At 38.5% G+C, this 18,388-nt stretch overlaps 1 protein-coding gene across 3 annotated transcripts in view; it reads left to right on the forward strand.

Annotated features, from left to right (window-relative positions):
* The first annotated feature begins 419 nt into the window (after positions 1-419).
* lars2 (leucyl-tRNA synthetase 2, mitochondrial) overlaps positions 420-18,388 on the forward strand; it is a 108,424-nt gene continuing 90,455 nt past the window's right edge. For all 3 annotated transcript variants that reach the window (XR_009827757.1, XM_062063068.1, XM_062063069.1), the window contains exons 1-2: positions 420-558; positions 17,320-17,554. Coding sequence is in view for 2 of the 3 variants with exons in the window: in XM_062063068.1 (XP_061919052.1) it covers positions 17,324-17,554 (231 nt within the window). In the remaining variant the exon portion in view is untranslated. The remainder of the gene's footprint in view (positions 559-17,319; positions 17,555-18,388) is intronic.

Consider the following 18,388-nt stretch of genomic DNA (forward strand, 5'->3'; position numbering starts at 1 on the left):
TTATAACAAAGCACACATTGTGATGAATATTGTCCAGGATGAAAGGACAGATGCCCTGCCATAGTGATCGAGTGCTTTCACAAGTCGATCAAGGACAACGTTTTTTAAATTTTTTTATTGACCAACAAACATACAGTTAAAATTCACACAAAAGTCAAAGCATTTTCAACATCAAGAAAATAAAACAAAAGCAAATACAGATAGAGTAATTATACTAAAAAATATGAAATAAAAATAAAAATAAAAAAGACAAAAGGGCTAATTGAAGGGCTTTTGTACTTTTAATCATTCTCCAAGATTTTATCGTTCATTTGAAAGCATTAAGCCAGTAGGAAAATGTAGGTTTTATCGACCAAAGACAAAGTTGCAAAGAGTTAAGTTGTTCCCTCACGTCATCGTCCTACTTCCGCTCAATAAAGTTACATTCAAAACCAAGATGGCGGGGCTCTTGCTGCATGGAACAGGTCATTCACAGCTGAACTAAAGACTGCACACCTTATTTGCACAATGGATTGTTTACTATGACACCACCGACGACGGGGATATCAAACAAACAAGGTAAAAACCAACTGCTTCTTCATGTATACTAGCACGAAAGACGCAGCAGTGAGAAAATGGTAATTTCAGCTGCCAATTTCTCCCCTGCCTTGTGTTTTTATAGACTGATCAGCCACAACACACTAATGTGACCAGTTACACTTATTACATGAGACAAGCGGTAGAAAAATGGATGGATGGACACTGACAATGTCAGACATGTGCGTTCATTATTTGGTTAGTTGCAGTAGTGTAGTTTTCGGGAATCAAAATATTAGACACATCTCTATTTGCCTTGTCAAGTGAGTGACAAGTTTCTTAAGAAATAAAAAATGTTAGCAACTTTTTATAACATACAAAAGCCGGTGTTCTGGAACGATTTGCTATCCCATAAAAAATGTTCTGCCCAAAGCTACAGAGTACGCTAAAGTTAAAAAAAAAAGTTAAAGTCCCAACGATTGTCACACACACCCACACACACACACTAGGTGTGGTGAAATTTGTCCTCTGCATTTGACCCATCCCCATATTCACCCCCTGGGAGGTGAGGGGAGCAGTGAGCAGCAGCGGTGGCCGCGTTCGGGAGTCGTTTTGGTGATTAGACCCCCAATTCCAACCCTTGATGCTGAGTGCCAAGCAGGGAGGTAATAGGTCTCATTTTTTTGTAGTCTTTGGTATGAGTCGGCCGGGGTTTGAACTCACGACTGTTGACAGTCTTTGGGGCCCGCTTCCTGATTTCAACCGCCTCTTTGATCCACCGATGGAATTTGTTGCTTTCCATTCTAATGACCTTGGCTGCCTCCCAGTTCATTAGATCAGTGGTTCTCAAATGGGGGTACGCGTACCCCTGGGGGTACTTGAAGGTATGCCAAGGGGTACGTGAGATTTTAAAAAAATATTCTAAAAATAGCAACAATTTAGAAATCCTTTATAAATATATTTATTGAATAATACTTCAACAAAATATGAATGTAAGTTCATAAACTGAACATCAAATCAAGTAGGCTATTCCATTCATTACAATGCAACAATGCAATATTCAGTGTTGACAGCTAGATTTTTTGTGAACATGTTCCATAAATGTTGATGTTAAAGATTAATTTTTTTGTGAAGAAATGTTTAGAATTAAGTTCATGAATCCAGATGGATCTCTATTACAATCCCCAAAGAGGGCACTTTAAAGACTGAAATTATATATTTTTTTATTTAAACGGGGATAGCAGATCCATTCTATGTGTCATACTTGATCATTTCGCAATATTGCCATATTTTTGCTGAAAGGATTTAGTAGAGAACAACGACGATAAAGTTCGCAACTTTTGGTCGCTGATAAAAAAAAGCCTTGCCTGTACCGGAAGTAGCGTGACGTCACAAGCTGGAGTGCTGCTCACATTTCCCTATTGTTTACACTAGCAGCGAGAGAGATTCGGACCGAGAAATGCGACGATTACCCCATTAATTTGAGCGAGGATGAAAGATTTGTGGATGAGGAAAGTGAGAGTGAAGGACTATAGTGCAGTGCAGGACGTATCTTTTTTCGCTCTGACCGTAACTTAGGTACAATGGTTCATTGGATTCCACACTTTCTCCTTTTTCTATTGTGGATCACGGATTTGTATTTTAAACCACCTCAGATACTATATCCTCTTGAAAATGAGAGTCGAGAACGCGAAATGAACATTCACAGTGACTTTTATCTCCACGTCAATACATCGACCCGAAGGGAATAAGCGGTAGAAAATGGATGGATGGATGGACAATACATCGGCGAAACACTTTAGCTACGGAGCTAACGTGATAGCATCGGGCTCAAATGCAGATATAAACAAAAGAAATAAACCCCTGACTGGAAGGATAGACAGAAAATCAACAATACTATTAAACCCTGGACATGTAAATACACGGTTAATGCTTTCCAGCTTGGTGAAGATTAACAATGCTGTTGCTAACGACGCCATTGAAGCTAACTTAGCAACGGGACCTCACAGAGCTATGATAAAAAGATTAGCGCTCCACCTATGCCAGCCAGCCCTCATCTGCTCATCAACACCCGTGCTCACCTGCGTTCCAGCGATCGACGGACGGACAAAGGACTTCACCCGATCATCCGTGCGGTCGGCGGCTAGCGTCGGCTAGCGCGTCTGCTATCCAAGTCAAAGTCCTCCTGGTTGTGTTGCTACAGCCAGCCGCTAATACACCGATCCCGCCTACAACTTTCTTCTTTGCAGTCTTCATTTTTCATTAAACAAATTGCAAAAGATTCACCAACACAGATGTCCAGAATACTGTGGAATTTTGAGATGAAACCAGAGCTTTTTTGTATTGGATTCAAAGGTGTACCAATACTTCCGTTTAACTAGTGACGTCACTCGCATACGTCATCATACAAAGACGTTTTCAACCGGAAGTTTAGAGTAAAATTTTAAATTGCACTTTATAAGTTAACCCGGCCGTATTGGCATGTGTTGCAATGTTAAGATTTCATCATTGATATATAAACTATCAGACTGCGTGGTCAGTAGTAGTGGGTTTCAGTAGGCCTTTAAGTTGATGATTACTTCTATGTGTAGAAATCTTTATTTATAATTGAATCACTTGTTTATTTTTCAACAAGTTTTTAGTTATTTTTATATCTTTTTTTCCAAATAGTTCAAGAAAGACCACTACAAATGAGCAATATTTTGCACTGTTATACAATTTAATCAATCAGAAACTGATGACATAGTGCTGTATTTTACTTCTTTATCTCTTTTTTTCAACCAAAAATGCTTTGCTCTGATTAGGGGGTACTTGAATTAAAAAAAAATTCACAGGGGGTACATAACTGAAAAAAGGTTGAGAACCACTGCATTAGATGGTTTTCCCTCTTGCAGTGGTCTGAAATGGCTGATTTTAGATTTTCCTGTGTTGCTTTCATTCTCGTTGCACGGGTGAGCGTTCCAGATGTTTCCTTTTCACATTCTTTCTGGTGTTCCTTTTTTCGTGTGCTGAACTGTCGACCTGTCTCTCCTATGTATGTTTTATTGCATGTTAGGCAAGGGATCTCATATATCACATCACACTTTTTCACATCACACCAGGGGACACTGTCATCCCACCACTTCAGGTGGGATGGAACAATCCATATAACACGTCACAGACGATGTCACGCTAACATCACGTGACACCTCTGATGAAGGCTGCAGAAGCAAGATAGCCGAAACTTGTCAGGTACAAAACTTTACCTTACTAGCCTATATAAATCAAACATTTATAAATACACATTAGTAGGCTAAATTAACTTATTCAGCGGTAGAAAATGGATGGATGGAAGTCAGGGTCCACGTTAATCAATTCATGGCCACTGAGCTGGTTTCCATCCATCCGTCCATTTTCTACCGCTTTTCCCTTTTGGGGTCGCGGGGAGTGCTGTAGCCTATCCCAGCTGCATTCGGGCGTAAGGCGGGGTACACCCTGGACAAGTCGCCACCTCATCGCAGGGCCAACACAGATAGACAGACAACATTCACACTCACATTCACACACTAGGGCCCATTTAGTGTTGCCAATCAACCTATCCCCAAGTGCATGTCTTTGGAGGTGGGAGGAAGCCGGAGTACCCGGAGGGAACCCACGCGGTCACAGGGAGAACATGCAAACTCCACACAGGGTTTCCTCAAACAAAATAATCAGAGCAATTAAGGTAAACAATGATGGTGTATTGCAGTCAATTTTAGCATTGTAGCATGTTAGCATGTAACTAAACCAAAAACGGTATAAACCTTGATTAAACTAAAATGCATCGTTGGTTGTTTGTCTTTAATGTAAGGTGACAGGACGAATGTCAAAATACAAAAGTATTTTGAAAATCTCATATATGAATGATAATAAAAACTACAAAAGCCGTTGTTTCAGGACCTATTTTGGAATAAAAAATTAAAAAAATCATCCAATACTTATGCTGATAACTATCGGATTATGCAACTGATAGCATTTTTTTTCCATGAAGCAGCACATTTTTTGAGAACACTGCAAGCATTTGGTCATGCTTTATACTTGCTGGTTTCAACGTTTACTCTATTACTTCTAGGCATTGCTTCAAGTGATACAACAAAGTTGTCGTTCTTTCCACCCAGACAGAGATAATTTTCTAGTTCAAGTATGTAGGGATGATACTCGAAACCGGTTTTCCCGGTTGTTCGATAAGAAAAGAACCGAGTCCTCGGACTCGAATCCTTTTTTGAGAACCGGTACCCGTTATCGAGACCACTATAGTAAAGAAAAAGAGTTGGTTCTTTATTCGAATCCCTCGGAACGAATCCCGTCCCGACCAGAAATGCTCCGTGTGACATCACAAGAAATCAGTCACGTAGCTCAGTCATTAGGCGCAGATAGCGAAAGCAGGAAAAAAATGGACGGGAAAAAGTGCTCCAAGGTGTAATAAAGTTCAAAACAAAAAGTATAATCCAATGAATAACATTACTGAGAGATTTGAGCAGGGTACAAACACATGACGAACACTTTTACGACCCACCGGAAACATAGCAACCAGGCTAGCAACGCACCTCCTTTACGGCAGCTGTCGCAACGTTCTTATAGCAACCGCAGCACATACATATATGACATGATCTCCCTTTTTCAACTTTTGTTTTTCTTTCCTTGTAAACAAAACAAAATCACACTATATATGTGTTGTCTGTCTACTTATAAATAATGCAGACGAGGCGTGTTGGCTGAGTTCTTGACGTTTACTTTCACGGGTGACGACATGCAACAACACTTTTCGGGGCTACCGCGCATGCTCGTCACTCCCGTTGCATGATGGGTAGTGTAGTTGTTATATTCCCTAGCTCAGGGGTCACCAACGCGGTGCCCGCGGGCACCAGGTAGCCCGTAAGGGCCAGATGAGTAGCCCGCCGGCCTGTTCTAAAAATAGCTCAAATAGCAGCACTTACCAGTGAGCTGTATCTATTTTTTAAATTTTATTTATTTACTAGCAAGCTGGTCTCGCTTTGTCCGACATTTTTAATTCTAAGAGAGACAAAACTCAAATAGAATTTGAAAATCCAAGAAAATATTTTAAAGACTTGGTCTTCACTTGTTTAAATAAATTCATTCATTTTTTTTACTTTGCTTCTTATAACTTTCAGAAAGACAATTTTAGAGAAAAAATACAACCTTAAAAATGATTTTAGGATTTTTAAACACATATACCTTTTTACCTTTTAAATTCCTTCCTTTTCTTTCCTGACAATTTAAATCAATGTTCAAGTTAAAAAAAAAATTTTTATTGTAAAGAATAATAAATAGATTTTAATTTAATTCTTCATTTTAGCTTCTATTTTTCCGACGAAGAATATTCGTGAAATATTTCTTCAAACTTATTATGATTAAAATTCAAAAAAATTATTCTGGCAAATCCAGAAAATCTGTAGAATCAAATTTAAATCTTATTTCAAAGTCTTTTGATATTTTTTAAAATTTTTGTTCTGGAAAATCTAGAAAAAATAGTCATTTGTCTTTGTTAGAAATATAGCTTGGTCCAATTTGCTATATACAGGTACTCTAACAAAGTGTAGATTGGATTTTAACCTATTTAAAACGTGTCATCAAAATTCTAAAATTAATCTTAATCAGGAAAAATTACTAATGATGTTCCATAAATTATTTGTTAAAGTTTTTATCTTCTTTTTTTCTGTTGAATTTTGAATTTTAAAGAGTCGAAATTGAAGACAAACTATGTTTCAAAATTTAATTGTAATTTTTTTCGTGTTTTCTCCTCTTTTAAACCGTTCAATTAAGTGTAAATATCATTAATTATTAATAATAACATAGAGTTAAAGGTAAATTGAGCAAATTGGCTATTTCTGGCAATTTATTTAAGTGTGTATCAAACTTGTAGCCCTTCGCATTAATCAGTACCCAAGAAGTAGCTCTTGGTTTCAAAAAGGTTGGTGACCCCTGCCCTAGCTCATAACATCTTTCCCCCTATAAAGAAATAATGTTAACTCAATAAAGTGTATTTCTTTTTTTAGCTTTAACTTTCATTTTTTAGCATTGTAACCACATTTGCAAACAACTTTTCTCTTCATAGAATTTTCTTTCAATAAAGAAATAAAGTGCAAAAATGTCAAAGCATCATAACAAACAGTTATGTCAAATAGCAGCAGAAGTGCACTTTTTGGAGAGCTGTATTATTTCCAGTTTTGTGCCCAAGGGACTGATTTTATTTAACACTATAGTATTATTTGTACACATAGTGATCACAGAGACAGGTTGTTTTTGTGTTACCTTATATATTAGTTTTTCTGAAAAATCCCACTTAATATACTTTGGGTAACAACAGTCAATATTTATTTATTTTATTTTTTTAGGGGGGCAACAGTCAAAATTTATTTATTCTTTAGATTAAATTGTTTTCTTATATAATAAAAGTGAGCTTTTGTTAAACCAAATATTGTGTGTTTTTTTCCATATACAACAACCTATCTGGACTCGATAAGAGAATCGATAAGGAATCGGTTCGATAAGAGGATTCGATAATAGACTCGAACTCGATAATTTCTTATCAAACATCATCCCTACAAGTATGACTGTACATTAGGTAACCATGCCTATAACCAGTATCACCTAACACAGTGTTTTTCAACCTTTTTTGAGCCAAGGCACATTTTTTTCATTGAAAAAATCCTCGTCGCCATTGTTGTGTGCCAAACTTGTCACTTATTAGTTCACTTATTAGCAATCTAAGCTTAATATTACACCAATAAAAAGCTTATTGTCTTTTTCTGCCTTTTATTCCCACTCTTACTTTTTCTACTTCCAGGTGTTAACATACAACGCATGTCATCATATCCTGTGTCCCCTTACAATGGTTCCGGTATTGTCCTGTGACCCGAGTAACCAATACATGACAGACACCACCAGCAGAAAATGTTACAAACGAAACTCAATGGCCTATATTGACAATATAAAGTTGTTTTCATCAAAAACCTGACGCAATTGTTCGATATGACTTCAAACCATAACCATCATTAATTCTCTTGTCTCAAAGTAGGCTTACAAAGCAATGAGCTACCTGCTGCCACCTACTGGTACGAAATAATATTACATGGTTACTCTGCTGATTTCCAGACTGCACAGACACTCTACAATGGCACATTGTTTGCGGATTATAATTATTGGTTTGCAAAAAATATTTTTCCGACCAATTAGGTGAAATTGCATAATTTCCCACGGCACACCAAACAATATCTCACGGTACACTAGTGTGCCGCGGCACAGTGGTTGAAAAACACTGACCTAACACACGCAAAGCTTTTATATTATCATCCATTCTAAGCGCCATGTTGTCTGATGTGTGATGTATTGACTATTTATTTATTGATTATTTATCGTGGGCCATGTAGGCTACATGAACCATGACAACCTGCTGCTCAAAATAAATTGCCTCTTGAGGGATTAATAAAGTTGTCTGAATTGAATTGCGCTCTCTTCCTCCACTGGGATGCCTGCGTTTGAGAGTTTACATAAGTCATTTGTTATCCTGAGATGCTCAAATGGTTACCATAGAAACAGTATCACAGTCTCTCGCCCGAGCCCACTCTTTTGCGTTGCCAGACTTCCACACAGGCTCTTGTAGCCGCTGTCTGAGGAAGTAGCCTTGGCTGCTGCTACGCTCCTTGCTGTCAGACTCTTGTTGAATGCAGAGATTTGCACAACAAAATGTATTTTGTGCAACATGTTGCTGCTTTTATGCTGGACTCTTTCAGCTTTGACTCTTTTATGATGAGCACTCCACTAATAATGCATTTTCATAGAAAAGGGGGTCAGCTTTTCAGATAATTCAGGATTTCCAAGAGTAACTGATTACTGTCCTCATTTTCATTTTTATCTCCATCTGGTGTGCGCTTGTGGAGATTATCGGCTCTCATAAAGGTCTCGGCGAGAGATATACGGCTGCGTCAGCGTGGCATTAATACACTGAGCTTGTCACATTATAGCAGCCAGCAGAGACTGTTGTTTTCTCTCATCAGTGCTACCAGACGACACGTTTCAAAGTAGTTAGAAAGCACTGAGATGCAAAACATATGTCAGCATCTCTACCTTCCACACAGGCAGGGATGGATTTGAAAAGGCTTGTTTTTGTGTTTGTGTGAGTGACAGCGTGCACAGAACATGGAGTGTGACATCACACTTGCATCTGTCACAAGATCAGTCACTCTGTTCTTGACAACATGCACAAATACTGTTTAATCCTGTGAATACGAAATATAAAGCTGTCCAACTGAATACACAATGTTGAGCTGAAAATTGAATATTAAATATACACTGGTTGTCTGTTGCTGTGCTTATTGATCATTTTGTATGAACCGTTTTAAAGACTGTGCCCCTGCGCACAAAACCATTAAGGTAATGTTTGATGAGTTTGGTGTGGAAGAATTTGAACAAAACCAGCAACAGAACACATGGAATGAACGAGAACAGATACGGTGAGACAGCCAAGTGATTCTCAACCAGTGGTTCATGATCCTAAAGTGGGTTTTAGACCTGTTCTGGTTCGATTACTTGCAGTAAGTAAAAAATAAACATATTTGATGCATTTTTTATGTGCATTCCATGCCAGACTTTGTATTTGAAAACATTTTATTTTGAAAGGCATGCAAGTTTGTGTTGATATTCAGAAGCAGGATGGCGACTCATAAATATGACCCTGGGTAGAGCGAGGAGGTGAATTTAGAAAAAATATTTATTGATAAATCTAATTATTTGAAATGTATTATTATAATTTAATGGCCTCTGTGTCTTTATTTATTTTGTTCACTTTTATATGTGTCAATGTTACTTTCTCTGTTTATATTGCAGAGGTATGAGAGAAATACCAAAAATAGGCTCTTAGTTCGATTCTTATTTATTGCAATTCAAAATCGATCCATAATTTTCAAAAATGGATGTAAAAAATTGTATATATATTTTTTGTAAGTAAAAATGTTATCTGAAATTGTTTATTTTCTATCTATGTAAATGTGTAGATATATGTATGTTTGTGTATGTATGTATGTATGTATGTATGTATGTATATATATATATATATATATATATATATATGTATGTATGTATGTATGTATGTATGTATGTATGTATGTATGTATGTATGTATGTATGTATGTATGTATGTATGTATGTATGTATGTATGTATATATATATGTATGTATATATATATATATGTATATATATATATGTATATATATATATATATATATATATATATATATATATATATATACCGTAATTTCCGGACTATAAGCCGCTACTTTTTCCCCTCGTTCTGGTCCCTGCGGCTTATACAACGGTGCGGCTTATTTACGGCCTGTTCTTCTCCGACACCGACGAAGAGGATTTCGGTGGTTTTAGTACGCAGGAGGAAGACGATGACACAATGATTAAAGACTGACTTTTCATATACCGGTAGGCTGGTTATTTTGATAACGTACAGGCGAGCACTTTGTATTACTTTGCACCGTTGTATTATTTGTACTCTGCACGAATGCTGTTCGCCATGTCAAAGATGTGAAAGTTTGATTGAATGATTGAAAGATTTATTGTTAATAAATGGGACGCTTTGCGTTCCCAAACAGTCATCTCTGTCCCGACAATCCCCTCCGTGGTAGCAGGAACCCCTATATACTACGGTAATTACACATCAAAACCCTGCGGCTTTTAGTCGGGTGCGGCTTATATATGGAGCAATCTGTATTTTCCCCTAAATTTAGCTGGTGCGGCTTATAGTCAGGTGCGGCTTATAGTCCGGAAATTACGGTATATATATATATATATATATATATATATATATATATACAGTCGTGGTCAAAAGTTGACATACACTTGTAAAGAACGTAATGTCATGGCTGTCTTGAGTTTCCAATAATTTCTACAACTCTTTTTTTTTTTGTGATAGAGTGATTGGAGCACATGCTTGTTTGTCACAAAAAACATTCATGAAGTTTGGTTCTTTTATGAATTTATTATGGGTCTACTGAAATTGTGACCAAATCTGCTGGGTCAAATGTATACATACCGCAACAACCATTATCAATGTATGTTGCAAAACATGCTTGACTGTGGTGTTTTTGCAGACCTGATTTTTGGTGGTTCTCGGTTTATTCTTGATCCTCTTGACCAATTTTCTCTCAGCAGCAGGTGATAGCTTGCGTTTTCTTCCTGATCGTGGCAGGGACAAAACTTTGCCATGCACTTTATACTTACGAACAATTGTCTGTACAGTTGTTCTTGGGACCTTAAGCTGATTTGAAATGGCTCCAAGTGACTTTCCTGACTTGTTCAAGTCAATGATTAGTTTTTTCAGATCTGTACTGGGTTCCTTTGACTTTCCCATTGTCACGTTAGTAACCGAGTCTAATGACTGCATCACATGAGCCCTATTTAAATGGGCTCAGAGAAGTCAACAGGTGTCGTCAATCATAGTCACTCACATGAAGTTAAGAGGACCTGCCATTAAGCTAATTTGATTTGATTGTAACTTTTCTACATCACCAAAATTGATAATGTATGTCACTGTATGTATAATTTTGACCCAGCAGATTTAGTCACATTTTCAGTAGACCCATAATTAATTCATAAAAGAACCAAACTTCATGAATGTTTTTTTGTGACAAACAAGTATGTGTTCCTATCACTCTATCACAAAAAAATAAGAGTTGTAGAAATTATTGGAAACTCAAGACAGCCATGACATTATGTTCTTTACAAGTGTATGTAAACTTTTGGCCACTATATATATATATATATATATATATATATATATATATATATATATATATATATATATATATATATATATATATATATATATATATATATATATATATATATATATATATATATATATATATATATATATATATATATATATATATATATATATATATATATATATGTATATGTATATATATATATATATATATATATATATATATATGTATATATATATATATATATGTATATATATATATATATATATATATATATATATATGTATGTATATGTATATATATATATATATATATGTATGTATATGTATATATATATATATATATATGTATGTATATGTATATATATATATATATATATATATGTATATATATATATATATATATATATATATATACTGCAACTCTCTCCTTATATTATTATTATTTTATTTTTTTTCAAGAATCCATCTTTATAAATACTTTAGATGAAAATAATTTTTGCCTTACTTGCTCCTCGTATATGTCAACCAAAAGTAGCTTTTGTAATCTGTTTTAAAAAGGTGCTATTATAATTTGTATGCCAAATAATATATTGAGAGAATTGGTTTGAATTGTCACCCCAAAATCAGTACCAAACTGTGAGTTGTTTTAAGATTCACATACCTAGTAATTCCGCTTATAATAATGCCTGTGGCGGTGGGTGCGTGGTCACAATGACGGTATTCGTGCTGCCTGATTAATTAAAATTGAATCGACTTTGAGGTTTTAATTAGTGAGGTAAATAACCGCAATTTTTTTTTCCATTGCCGTCACCGGCATTTGAGTGACAAACATGTTCGCCAATCAGAATTGTTGAGCCTCGCGTTTGTTCGTCTCTCGCTTCAAACAGTTAGAAAGACGTCGTACTTTGTGCATCGCTTTTAGCACCTGAGCGAGTTTTCACTCATTCACAATCTTTGTCTCGGCGGAGACTAGAGCGGGGCGCTGCTTCCAACACACCCACAGTACAGAGAGCCAGTGAGAATTGCAGAGTAACACAAACTAGGAGGAAAAACATACAATTATTAAGCCAAATGTCCCGTTGAGGGAATATTTCAGCTTCAAATCCAGTGGGTGATATGAGCCCATCAGCACGGACGAATGAGTGAAAATGCCCTGATCACGTGACAGCAATAAACAAAAAGACAACATCCAACCTAATGTTTCCAACTGGGATAAAAAAACAACTTTAAGATACTGTATTTATTTAGGTTACATTCTTGCTTACAGAAATGAGTCAATTTAATTTTTGTTTATTTATTTAGTATAACAAAGTTATTTACCTTCCAATGACATGGTTCACAATTCTACAGCAATGAGACATTACAGTTTTATATATATTATTATTACATACACTGTATAGTTTTTATGGATTGTTTCTTCAGTTTAAGAGCATGATGCCAAATATTTTTGAAGTAATTTATTGCATATTGTTTTAATGTGTGGGCCCTTGAGATTAGAATATGTTGACTGACATATTATTTAATTCTTTTTTTAAAAATATATTTAATTATTTTTATTTTTTTATTTTTTTCAATATATTTTATTAATTTTATTTTTTTTATTTTTTATTTTCCCCCTACCTCAGGGGAGGGGGGCTCGGCGGGGCGGTTGCTGGTTGTTCCATCTCCATCGTTGGGGTCCCTGCGGGTGGGGTGGGTGGTTCCCGTGGCCCCGTGCTGGGTGGTCCTGTGGCGGCCGACTTGGGTGGGGTGACCGGGGGATGGCCTCGCCGCGCTCTCCGGGGGTGGGGGGTGGGCTCGTGGGGGCCCGGTTGCCGGTGGGGCGGGGGCGGTCTTCCCGTCTGGTAGCGGGGGGTCTCTGGGCCCCTCGGGTGGGGCGTCCCGCCTTTCTGCCCGTGTGGGGTGTGGTCTCTCGCTGGCTGTCCCCTGCTTTTCTCGTGCCTTGTCCTCTGCCGGGTGCGTCTGTCTGCGGCCTGCTGCTGGCCCTTGTGGGCGGCGCGGTGGGCCGGGCTCTGGGGTTCCTGTCACTGTCCGGCTTGGCTGCGTGGGGGCGGTGGTCCCTGGTTCCCTGGGCACCACATCTACTGTTAGTGGGTTGGGCTCTCGGGGAGGCTGGGGCCGTACTCTGGCTCCCACACACACTGGGAGTCAAATGTATTGTACACACAAATTCACATATACTCACACACATACATACACACATACATAGGTACCTACGCTCCCACATACATATACAAATACAGTACATATTTACACACTCAAAGTTCGTACATCCACACGCACATTCATTATACAAACATACACATACACATACTGTACATATACATTCACTGTACAAACATACATATACACATACTGTACATATACACTCACTGTACAAACACACATACTGTATACACATACTGTACATATACATTCACTGTACAAACACACACATACACATACTATACATATACATTCACGGTACAAACACACATATACACATACTGTACATATACATTCACTGTACAAACACAGATATACACATACTGTACATATACAAGTACATATGCACACATACACTCATGCACATAATCACTTTTCATCTAACATATATTAATGTTGTTGCCCTAGGGTAAACTGGGTATAACACATGGCACTCTGACAAAGCTTAACCTATTGTTACTATAACAATCTACAAGGTTAATGTAGGTTGCTTCTCTTTCTTCCCCCCCATTTTTCTGCATTCTTTCGTATCTCAAGTTATCATTACGTATATGTATTGTTGCATTTGAACAACTGTATTGTTGATAATAAAGGTAAAGTATTGGTATTGTTCATTATCAATAGCGCTATTTCTATTGGTATTTGTATTGCTCCATTTTTAGTGTAATAATGCTCATTGTCATTTCTGTAATATTATTTATTTTCGCTAACTGCTTATTTGCTGTTACTTTTACCATCATATTTGTACATGTCGTATTTGCTGATGTTGCTCTATTGTTGTTGTTGTTGTTGTTGTGTTTACTGTTGTTGTTTTTGTCTCTGTCTAATCCCCCTCTTATCCCCACAATTCCCCCCTCTGTCTTCCTTTTTTTCTCTTTCTATCCCCTCCTGCTCCGGCCTGGCTACACCAAATGATAATATAAATACATTTAATAAAGTAAAATACAAAGAAGGCAACAAGAGAAGTATCCTACACTTCTCTTTTGTAAAGTAAATCTGAACAGCCGATATGGGCATCTACATCAGATTGCCTGAGAAGCTGGACAGGACAAAAAAAAAGAAAAAAAAAAAAGAATATGTTGATTGACAGTCCAAAAGTAACATGACTTCCTTGAATTGTTATTTTCACAATTTTAAGCATTTTTAAGTGTCAAATTATTTTTTGTAATGTTGGTTGACAGCACGGTGGACAGGGGTTAGTGTGTGTGCCTCACAATATGAAGGTCCTGGGTTCGATCCTGGGCTGGGGATCTTTCTGCGTGGAGTTTGCATGTTCTCCCGTGACTGCGTGGGTTCCCTCCGGGTACTCTGGCTTCCTCCCACCTCCAAAGACATGCACCTGGCTGGGGATAGGCTGATTGGCAACACTAAATTGTTCCTAGAGTGTGAATGTTGTCTGTCTGTCTGTCTGTCTGTGTTGGCCCTGCGATGAAATGGCGACTTGTCCAGGGTGTACCCCGCCTATCACCCGAATGCAGCTGAGATAGGCTCCAGCACCCCTCCGTGATCCCGAAAGGGACAAGTGGTACAAAATGGATAGATGAATGCATATTACTATTGCAATTACTATTGCAACAACATATCAGCAGTAGGGTAAAACTAACCTAACTAACTAATCCAAGCTCACGTTCCAAATTAGTGGGTGAACAATCAAACGCATGTTGAATTCTGTTTCACAATGATAACAAGAGCCAACATCAAAGGCCTACTAAAATGAAATGTTCTTATTTAAACGGGGATAGCAGATTCATTCTATGTGTCATACTTGATCATTTCACGATATTGCCATATTTTTGCTGAAAGGATTTAGTAGAGAACATCGACGATAAAGTTCGCAACTTTTGGTCGCTGATAAAAAAGCCTTGCCTGTACCGGAAGTAGCGTGACGTCGCAGGTTGAAGGGCTCCTCACATTTGCACATTGTTTACACCAGCAGCGAGAGCGATTCGGACCGAGAAAGCGACGATTACCCCATTTATTTGAGCCAGGATGAAAGATTTGTGGATGAGGAAAGTGAGAGTGAAGGATTAGAGTGCAGTGCAGGACGTATCTTTTTTCGCTCTGACCGTAACTTAGGTACAAGGGCTCATTGGATTCCACACTCTCTCCTTTTTCTATTGTGGATCACGAATTTGTATTTTAAACCACCTCGGATACTATATCCTCTTGAAAATGAGAGTCGAGAACGCGAAATGGACATTCACAGTGACTTTTATCTCCGCGACAATACATCGGCGAAGCACTTTAGCTACGGAGCTAACGTGATAGCATCGTGCTTAACCGCAGATAGAAACAGAAGAAATAAGCCCCTGACTGGAAGGATAGACAGAAGATCAACAATACTACCAAACCCTGGACCTGTAACCACACGGTTAATGCTGTGCCGCCTGGCGAAGCCTAGCAATGCTGTTGCTAACGACGCCATTGAATCTAACTTAGCTACGGGACCTCGACAGAGCTATGCTAAAAACATTAGCTCTCCACCTACGCCAGCCCTCATCTGCTCATCAACACCCGTGCTCACCTGCGTTCCAGCGATCGACGGCGCGACGAAGGACTTCACCACGATGATCGGTGCGGTCGGCGGCCCGGAGACGGAAGAAGTCAACCCAGACAGGTGAGGACAGCGGCGCGGCGGCGGACGGCTTTGTAGCTTTCGACGACACCCCGGCCGCCATCAGAGTCGGCAAGAAACCTATATTTCCCCAAAGTTACGTACGTGACATGCACATAGCGGCACACACGTACGGGCGAGCGATCAAATGTTTGGAGGCCAAAGCTGTACTCACGGTAGCGCGTCTGCTATCCAACTCAAAGTCCTCCTGGTTGTGTTGCTGTAGTAAATTTAAAATTGCACTTTATAAGTTAACCCGGCCGTATTGGCATGTGTTGCAATGTTAAGATTTCATCATTGATATATAAACTATCAGACTGCGTGGTCGGTAGTAGTGGGTTTCAGTAGGCCTTCAAAGGACCCGCTGCTGTGGGTTTTATGTTGGAGTGGTTTTGATTTGATTTTAATTTTTGCCTTTTCCAAACACACCCTGAAAGCGGATTGGCGGAAGGTAAACTCTGTTGGAATTGGGCGGGTTGTTATCATATACGGTAATTGGCAACAAAAGTTAAAAAATAGCATCAGATTGTGTGTAGGGCTGCAACTAACAACTAATTTCATAATCGATTAATCTGTCGATTATTACTTCGATTAATCGATTATTAATCGGATAAAAGAGACAAACTACATTTCTATCCTTTCCTGTATTTTATTGAAAAAAACCAGCATACCGGCACCATACTGGCACCATACTTATTTTGATTATTGTTTCTCAGCTGTTTGTAAATGTTGCAGTTTATGAATAAAGTTTTATAAAAAAAAAAAAAGTAGCCTCTGCGCATGCGCATAGCATAGATCCAACGAATCGATGACTAAATTAATCGCCAACTATTTTTATAATCGATTTTAATCGATTAGTTGTTGCAACCCTAATTGTGTGTTACTTTTTCTGGAGGCTACAGTGCATTATATTACTTTAATTTGTTTTCACGTAAAAACCCTTATTTTTAAGGTATGTCGGCTTTGACTTTGCTATGGCGGGCCGCCAAAATCAATTACATCAAGGGGAAAACCTGCACATGTGTGTTTTCCTAAAAATATATTTGTTTAGGTTTTTTTTTCTGTAAACGTGGGCTATGTGACATAAAAGCTCTTCCCAGGGTAAGACCAGTTCGTAACCCTTTAATGGTTAAGGTTCAGACCCTAACCTTGATCTGACACACTGTCACTCTACCAATTTACAACATCTGCCTGTGTTTTCACCTACAGAATCATGCAGGTATCGGTAAGGCGGGCACTGCATCTCCAGGGCATCGCCCGGTCTGGCCAATTCAAAAATGCGCTCCTGAATTTAGTGCCCCGCCAGCTGACCCCCAGCAGCCGCACCTTGTTCAGTGAGACTGGCGTGTGGGAGAAGGACTATCGTGTGGAGACCCGGCGCAGAGTGGAGGAATGGTGGCACCCGCGGATTATGGCACAGTGGGCCAAGGACACCCAGGAGGAAGTAAGGCTGCCGCCCACACTCACTTGAATGCTCGCATTAGCATTAGAAGCAAGTAGTTTGACGGTTAAAAAGAGAAGACCTATGACATAAGTCTGCAGAATAATCACATTTTATTCACGATTTTGGCTGCAACGATTAAATGAGGGTGATTGTTGGCAATATTAACATCAAGTCAAGCACTTTAACAGCCAGCGGCGGCATGAAGGCATCAGAAGCCCGTAGTGAAGACCCGTGAAGCGCACAGACCCCCATGATCACGCTGGCCGGCATTTCTGCAGCTGGCTGCCTTGTTTCACTTCTGCCTTAAAGATCACACTGCTGTTATTAGATGGCGACAGGTGTGAACGCCTGCACAACACGCTGCTTGTCTCCTTGACATCGCACCAGCAGGACTAACTGCTAGCCCATCCATCCATCCATTTTCTACCGCTTATTCTCTTCAGGGTCTGCGGGGGGCGCTGGAGCCTATCTCAGCTACAATCGCTAGCCATTGCGCTAAATAGAGTCTGGAGACTCTTCTCCATCTAGTGCCATCATTCATCTACATTTTTCTGGTGACACCTGTTCCCCATTAAAATTCATGCACCCCATGCATCCGTGCATGCGTTTAAATCCAGGTAATTTGGAAATGTATTTGCACATTAATATACTGTACTCTTTTACATGAATATAATCATTACACTAAACTAAACCTTTAGTATTTGTCATTAATGTACATACATCGCATTACAAACAATGAAATGTATGATAAGGTCAAGCGGGGATGTCCATTGGATGATGCGTTGGCCACTGTGTCAGTTTTTTATGGCCTGAAAAAAACATAAAAAAATAATA

Source organism: Entelurus aequoreus, linkage group LG11 (genome assembly GCF_033978785.1).
Source record: "Entelurus aequoreus isolate RoL-2023_Sb linkage group LG11, RoL_Eaeq_v1.1, whole genome shotgun sequence".
In the NCBI taxonomy this organism is placed as follows: Eukaryota; Metazoa; Chordata; class Actinopteri; order Syngnathiformes; family Syngnathidae; genus Entelurus; species Entelurus aequoreus.